Source organism: Onychomys torridus, chromosome X (assembly GCF_903995425.1).
Source record: "Onychomys torridus chromosome X, mOncTor1.1, whole genome shotgun sequence".
In the NCBI taxonomy this organism is placed as follows: Eukaryota; Metazoa; Chordata; class Mammalia; order Rodentia; family Cricetidae; genus Onychomys; species Onychomys torridus.
Window position 1 is genome coordinate 44,534,537 of NC_050466.1, and position 8,639 is coordinate 44,543,175.

At 35.6% G+C, this 8,639-nt stretch overlaps 1 protein-coding gene across 1 annotated transcript; it reads left to right on the forward strand.

Annotated features, from left to right (window-relative positions):
- The first annotated feature begins 6,030 nt into the window (after positions 1-6,030).
- LOC118574618 (RNA polymerase II elongation factor ELL2-like) lies at positions 6,031-7,884 on the forward strand. The gene has a single exon (XM_036175564.1). It carries the CDS (start codon positions 6,031-6,033, stop codon positions 7,882-7,884), a length of 1,854 nt encoding a protein of 617 aa, XP_036031457.1.
- The last annotated feature ends 755 nt before the right edge of the window (positions 7,885-8,639 follow it).

Below are 8,639 nucleotides of genomic sequence, written 5' to 3' on the forward strand. Positions count from 1 at the left end.
GACTGGTAGAGCTACATGCATGTAATTCAAGGGCCTCTCTAGGCTCTTGAGGATTCTCAGGAATGAAATCAAGGCACCAAGATGCTGTGGAGATAGCTTTGACCACAGGAAAAAAAGTTCAGAGCCAGGTCACAGGCACAAAACAGCCATGAAGAAAGAACAACATGGAGTCTTGGGGGGCTCATCTTCTAGACAGGAGAGTCATGAAGGTACAAGAAGAGTGTGTCAGAAAATAGGATTTCTGACCAAGGTGTCTGGAAATGAAGATGACAACTCCCAAGGACTGAAGGGCAAGCCCAAGAAGTTGATCAGAATCTTAAAATTCAAGGCTGTTTTCTTCTGAATTTTGGACTAACATTGGATCAGTTATATTTACATACTTTCATAATTCTCATTTTTAAAATTATTGCATTTTGACATATAGCACATTTGATTTTTACAGGTTCACAGCTACAGAGAAATTTGCCTCACAATAAATTTGATTTAATCAAGTTAACATTCTAGACTTAACACCTTCTAGCTCATAATACAAAATGTTATGATTGGTCGGTGTTGTTGCAATTAAATATAGTTTTCATGTAAAGAGATATGAATTTGGAGAAGTATGGGTGAAAACCTGTGGTCTAAGTACTTTTGCCACACTTGGACTTAGTTACTTTTCTCATTGCTGTGACAAAATACATGACAATAAGGAACTTAAAGTGCTTATTTGGGCTCACAGTTGTATAGTACAATTCATCTTGGTGGAATTCAGTTTTAGCAGGAATATGAGGCTGCTGATTACATTTCATCCACAATAAGGAGGCAGAGAGTGATGAATTCTGTGCTTTGCTAGATTTCTCCTTTTTAGGCAGTACACGACCCCACTCAGTGGAATAGTCCTTCCCACATTCTGGGTAGATCTTCTCATCTCACTAAAGCTAACCTACATAAGAGCTAATAGATCTTATAGCAGACTAACCTAATATAGATAATACCTCTCTTACATGTCCAGATACTTATCTCTTAACTGATCCTATATCCCTGTCAAATTTGCAATCAAAATTAAGCATTACACACCTAGATTCATATGTTGAAAATTTCATCTCCAAGTTGATGGGGAGACAAAGAATTACTCAACATAAACCAGATTAGTGTTTTTATAAAGAGACCCAAGAAAGATTCTTCTCATCTGCGACTCTAGGACATACTAATATAGCACTGTCTATAATTCAGAAAATAGCTTTCCATCAAACACCAACTGTATAGGTACCCTGATTTGCATTTACAGCTTCATATTGTTGCTATTGATAATCCACTTAGTCTATGATTGTTACAACAGCTACAATTAGGACGTTTAACCTGAAGACTATTAAGAAAACATCAGGGGTTGGAGAGATGGCTCAGCGGTTAAGAGTACAGGCTACTCTTCCAGAGGACTGGGGTTCAATGGACCCATGTGGTGGCTCACAACAATCTGCAACTTGAGTTCTAAGAAATGTGACCCTCATCTTCTGGCCTCCCAGTACACCAGGCATGTAAATGTGGTGGTATTGTGTTCCCCAAAATATTGTGCACCCTAATAAATTTATCTGGGCCAGAGAACAGAATATTAAGCCACAATACTAAGCACAGAGGTTAGGCGGTGGCACTCACACCTTTAATCTTAGCATTCCAGAGACAGAAATACCTCTGGATCTCTGTGAGTTCAAGGCCACATTGGAAACACCTAGGCATGGTGACACACACCTTTAATCCCAAGAAGTAAGCCTTTAATCACAGAGAGTGATGGCAGAAAGTAGAAAGATATATAAGGCATGAGGACCAGAAACTAGAAGCATATTGGCTGGTTAAGCTTTAAGGCTTCTAGCAGCAGGTCAGCTGAGACCCATTCTGGATGAGGACTCAGAAGCTTCCAGTCTGAGGAAACAGGATCAGCTGAGGAAATGGCAAGGTAAGGATAACTGTGGCTTGTTCTTTCTCTGATCTTCTAGCATTCACCCCAATAACTGGCCTCAGGTTTGATTTTCTTGATGAGAACTTTTAAGATTCCTGATACATGTAAATGCTTTACAGACATACATGTAGGCAAAACACCTACAAAACATAAAATAAAATTAAAAACTTAAAACAATAACAAAAACACTGATTTGAGAGGGTTGTTGGAAAGTAATATCTTTAAGGGAACTGAAGTTTCACTTTAAGTTAGGGGATGGAGAATGTTAGAGGACATTAGTGATTATGGTGTCAGAATTCTAGAAGCATTGATATGTTGATAGTTACATAGCAAAGGACATTAAGTGCTGTGTGAAGGCACACAGTGCTCTAGAAAGCACATAACCTAGATGATGTCAATGAACTGTGGACAGGTAAGAAAGGGTAGACATATTCCCAATTGTGGCTAGGTGTCAAGGGTGTTTAAAATTAACAACAGTGACTTGAACCTGTGTTTGTGCATTTTTTTTACTACAAAGATAAAACATGTATTATATAAGGGATAGCAGTGAGATCTAAGATATCAGCTATAAATGCCTCATCTTACAAAGAAATTTGCTCAAAGTTTGGGTTTTGATGATCTAATTTGTTTACATAGTGTGTCTATGGTGATCAAAGCCATGTTTTGAGGCACTATCAACCTGGAAGGTGGTATAGCACATAAGTTGGTATACATGTTTCATAACACATTAGTTGGACAGATTAAGAAATTTTTGTCATTCTCAACACTAAAGAACACAATGAGTCCTTATAAATTAGATTAGTGTTCTTATAAATGTAATCCCAGAGAGATCCCTGTCCACTTTTTATATCCAAGCATAAATTAGCGAGACATAGTCTGTGAATCAGAAAGTAGTTTCTCATCAGTCACCAAATAGCAGTCCAGACAAAGCTACAAATTTCAGATTGGGGCAACAATCAGGTGTGTTCTTTAAATACATTTCAATGATAGGGACCTTTTATATGTTATTCTTGTCCAATCTCACAATGCCTTCTGAAATAAACATTTAATGTATTACTTATGATGTGCTGAACTATACTTCTTCAAACATAACAAAATTTTGTGTATTTTTAAAATATAATTTTGTCACTATATCAATAAGTATATAGGAATTATGTCCACTAACTAGAGGAATATGATTCATGTAAACAAGTCATTTCTTCACAGCTCAAAATTACAATATACAACTCTGTCATTCTTTACCTTTTTATACCTTGATTGCAAGTTTTGAGGGGTGATTTTGTAAAACTTAAGTGTTTATTACATGAAAAATAATTTATGTAATAAAATATATATTCCATTTTATATAATTATTTCTAACAATTTGAAATGTCAAGTCCTTTGTCATATTATTTAATTATTACATTTATCTTGTGAGATATATACAGACACACACACACACACACACATACACACACACATATATATATATATATATATATATATATATATATATATATATATATATCTTTTATAGCAAAATTCTAATTTGATATCCTTGCTAAAATGTTGACAATTAGTATTTTAGTAATGCTTATATAATTGTCTGCCATTTATCCATTGAGTATCATAGTTTTGTTTATTGTCTAGTAGGTTCTACCGTTCTGTGCATTTTCATCTATTTTTCCTATACCTTCTTTTATTTCTCTAACCTGCTAATTATTGTTGCTTTATGTTATATTATTAGGTAGAAAAGCTCTCCACTTTCAGTCTCATTTGTTAGATTCTTTTAGCTCTAGATCACCACACACACAAACACACACACACACACACACACACACACATCACACAAAAGCACAAAATCAACTAACCTGGGCTCATAGAGGTTCAGAGAGAATGTACTGTCTACCAGAGAGCTTGCATGGGATGGACCTAGGCACTCTACATATATGTTACAGTTGTATAGCTTGGTCTTCTTGTAGGACTCCTAACGGTGAGAGCAGGGGCTGTCTCTGACTCCATTAATTGCTTTTGGGACCCTTTCATCCTGCTGGTTTGCTTCATTCAGCCTTAGTAGGAGAGGAGGTAGCTAGTCTTGCTGCAACTTGATATGCCATGGCTAGCTGATGTACATGGGAGGCTGGCACTTTTCATACTAGAAAGCAAGAGATATGGAAATAGTACGGGGAGGAGGGTTGTTGCAGGGAGACCGGAAGAAGGGGAAATTGTGATCAGGCTGGAAGAGATAATTGATTAAGACTTGCCCTGGAGGAAAAGGGAATGGGGGGTGGGTTGGGGGGGGGGAGGGCCGGAGGACAGGGGAATCTGTGGATGATATGTAAAATTAAATTAATTATAAAATTTAAAAAATGTTCCATCTGAAGCCTCCAGCAATCCTGTGACTCTTCAGAACCACAAGAGACAAAAATAAACCGCAATTTTTACTCTGGTAAGTTTAAAATAAAAATAAAATAAAATGAAAAAGCAAAAAAAAAAGAAAATAAAAAAGACTAGTTTGGGTCAATATTTTCAAGACTTTTATGTCTATAAAATAATTTTATATTTTGCCTGGCTTCTCAATTCTTTTGTCAAAAGAAATTTTGTTGCTATCTGAAAATAAGACTATGATTGGAATTTTTGTTAAGTATCTAAAAGATTGTAGACATAAAGACAGGAAAGACAGTTTATTTATGTTTATATTTACTAAGGATCTCCAGCAAGAATAAAATAGCATTCATGCAAGTGTGAAGGCATTATATTGTTGACTATACTTCCACATTGCATTGGTTTAATGTTATTTCTGCATCAGTTATTTCATACTTCTATTTTATAGAAATGTACTGTAAAGTTATGGGATTAAGAAAAATATTAAAGAGGAATGAAACATCTTTCTGATATTAATAGACTCATATACTTCTTGATGTGATAGAGATATAGCTTTGCCTTAAGAAATGCACAGGTGTTACTAGTTATTCTCTTGATATTTAGAAACTGCTTCTCCTATATACCTATTGCTTAAAGAGTATAGTATAGTACTATGGACAAAAAATGGCAAGAATCAATAATATTACACATACAATAGTCTCTATGGTTCTAAAGGTCATAGACTAGCATAAAAACAAATGTAATGATGATGCGATATGTGTTATTTTTATAGAATTTATACAAAATGCTCTGAGATAATAATGAAGGAAATAATTATTTTTGATGATAGATGTTACAAATGAACTTAGCTTTAAGATAGATTTCTAATAATAAATAGAAATTTAGCAGAGTGAATCTATCAAGAGTGAGACTTGCTGGGCAGTGGTGGTGCATGTCTTTAATCCCAGCACTTGGGAGGCAGAGGCAGGCAGATCTGTGTGAGTTCCAGGTCAGCTGGTCTACAGAGTGAGGTCTAGGACAGGCACCAAAACTACACAGAAAAACTCTGTCTCGAATAAACAACAAAAAAAAGAAAAAAGAAAAAAAAAGAAAAAAAGAGTGATACTTAACATAAATATTAATTTGTTTAAGAAGTACCAACTGCTTCCTAAATCTTCAAAGAATTAAAATAAACACCACTAAATTCTTTCTTTTCATCTATTATTAATGCAAATTATATGGTTGCAAATGAAAGCCACTGTGGATAGGCCAAATTCCAATCCTTTGAGAGATTAAAAAGATGTCTTTCATGAAAGACTAAGTGTAATGTGGACATGCTTTTAATCATGTCATGTGGAAGCCTTCTCCTCCAACCTCCAGTAATTTGCAGATGTTGTTGATCCCACTATCAGGTACCTTTATTTGAATTTCTGAGGAGGAGATAATTTTTATATATTAAATTCAAAGAATAATATAGTTTTAGTTTGAGCTAACAGGGCTTCTGGAAAAGAATCTATCAAGATAAGAAATAATTAAATTCTTACAACAATTTTATCTCTCCCAAATTTTCCTCAGTTAGCTATTTCTCTTATTTGTTCAACTAGGATAAAATACTTTGTAAGTACAGTTTTATAAACAATAGTGATAATAGTTCATATATGCCAAGGGGAATAAAATCATTTTTTTCTTCAAACTTTGATCTTTACAGGTATGACTATTTGGCTTCCTTTGGAGGCAGAGCAACAGGAAAAATGATAGGACAGATGCCTGTGAAGGAGCCAGACAGCATAGACCCAGGGTTGAGCAATGTCAACAGGCTGCCCCTGGGGTTTCCAAGGCCAATGATCCAGGCAAGTCCTCCATACCAGAACAATAAGTATTCATTACCTTCCCAAGGTTCTCAGTTCCAAGGATTTCAACAGCTTAGTAAAATCTCACCAAACAATTCATCTACTGATATGAAAACCTTTAACTATCAATTGTCAAATGTCAATATTGACACCCAACAATCCAAAATCAGTAATCCCCAACCAAATGTGCCAAATTCTATTCGCCCACAATTCAACTGCACACAACCAATTCAAGATAAAATGATGGCTAATAGAGCCACCAGCTCTTCTCAGCTGACTCCATCAATAATGACAGAAGCAGAAGAGAAATCCTGCAATACATGGAAGAATATTAGAAAATCATATGTACAGAAAAAGGTGCCAGTTCGAAAAGTATCTCAATTTGTTCCTGATCAAGCACCTGAGAGGAAAAAAACAACCCCTCTCAAAGATGGACATGCCTTCCAAAAGTCAAAGCCAATCAATGGTGTCCACACTTGCTCATATAGGGACAGAGTGATTCACCTACTGGCACTGAAAGACTACAAGAAATCTGAACTTCTTGTTCAACTGCAAAAAGATGGCATTAAAATAAATGACAACAATCTTCTTGGAAAAATACTGCTGCAGGTGGCTAATTTGAATGCCACTACTTTGTCATATACTTTAAAAGACAGTATCTTCAAAGAGGTCCAGAGAGATTGGCCTGGTTATAATGAGGTAGACAAGCAGTCATTGGATTTGGTGCTTTCCAGAAAACTGCGACCATTTCATAAAGCTTCCAAGGCCACCTCTTGCAAAGAATCATCTGTAGTTTCTAAAATAGATGATGCACCATCCTCAAAGGATCATTTTCACTACTTGTCTAATATTGACACTTTAATGAAAAACAAAAGTGGACTCTTTCCCCCTAAGTCTGCTGTACAGTTAACATCAAATGACCAAGTAACTGATAACAATGAGAAATCTTTAATTCTACCATGTTCTGCAACTGCTACCAAATATATGCCTTTACCATTGCCTACCTCCCATTTGCCAATCTCAAATTCAACACTGCTCATGAAATCCAATCATAATGTTTACAGTGCTCCAGAAAGATCTGGGACTCAAAATCCATGTGACAACATCAACCATGACAGTGGCATGTTTGAAAGAGAGCTGAATAAACACACTTCTTTTGAAGCTCCATCTTCTGTTTCAGTTCAAAAAAAGTATTCAAAGCCAATAGAAATACAGAATTTCATGCCTGAGAAGTTCAAATGTACATTTGCAAAGCGAAAAACAAACATTCCAAATTGCATTACCAGCCCAATGGAGAAACAGAAGATAGATTTTAAAAAACAAGATGAAATTATGAAGTCAACTTCCAACCATGAAGTTAAAAAAGTTTTCCCTGACTCTGGGAAGACATATTTTACACCTGAGGCTCCAGATTATTTGGCTAATTATTCCATCATAGTTTCCTCTGACCAACGTCAGAGTTATGAGAAGGAATTCAGAGCAGATTATAATGAATATCAGGCCATGTACAACAAGATACAGATTTCATGCACACCAATCATTGATTTAGATGCAGAAAGAAAGGCCTTTTCTCCAGGATCAAAAGAATATCAAGATATTACTAAAAAAATTTCAGTAGCATATCAGAAAATGCGACAGCTTAATCCTAAATTTTGTGAAGAAAAAGATAGATGTGTGTTTCTTTATAACAAGCTGGTTTACATTAAAAAGTTAATAAATGATTTTGACCAGCAAGAAGTAAAGTCAACACAATAATGGAAGGTTTGGACAAGAATAAAATTCACTCATTAAAATTCCAGATAACTTGCTCCAAAATTCTAAAGGGATGGCACTTGCAAGTGTTTTGAAACTTGCAACAGTATTTAAATTCAGTTTGTTTTTCATAATTATTTTTGTGTTCCTAAAGTTCTGAAGCTTCATTATATGATTCTTTAACCTCCAATATTTGTGCTTCCAGTACATATTTCATAAGGTTATGAACCCAATCCCTATGAAATAAAATTGTACACATATAAAAATAAAATGAGCAAGTTGAGATACTTTTTGATAAGCAGTCTCTCTTCTTAGACAATCTTAATTCATGTTGATTGTTCAGAGTTTTAGAACTTTATACCCAGTACTTCTTCATATCTTGGGAAAACACCAGTTACAGTCAAATACCTAAACATTTTGAACTATGGGGTATGTCTTAGTTGAGTTACTTTTCCTGTCATGAAACACCATGACCAATGCAACTTGAGTAGGAAAGGGTTTATTTGGCTTATGCTTCCATATCACTGTTGGTCCACAAAGGAAGTCAGTACAGGAACTCAAACAGGTCAGGAACCTTGAGGCAGGATCTGATACAAAGGTCATGAAGGAGTGCTACTTACTGGCTTGCTCAGCCTGCTTTCTTATAAAATCCAGGACCACCAGCCTAAGGATGGCCATACACACACACACACACACACACACACACACACACACACACACACACACACACACACACAAAATGGACTGGGCCCTCCCAC

Excerpts from the sequence above, each read along its gene's own strand:
- LOC118574618 (XM_036175564.1), top strand. The coding sequence starts at position 6,031 with ATGATAGGACAGATGCCTGTGAAGGAGCCAGACAGCATAGACCCAGGG.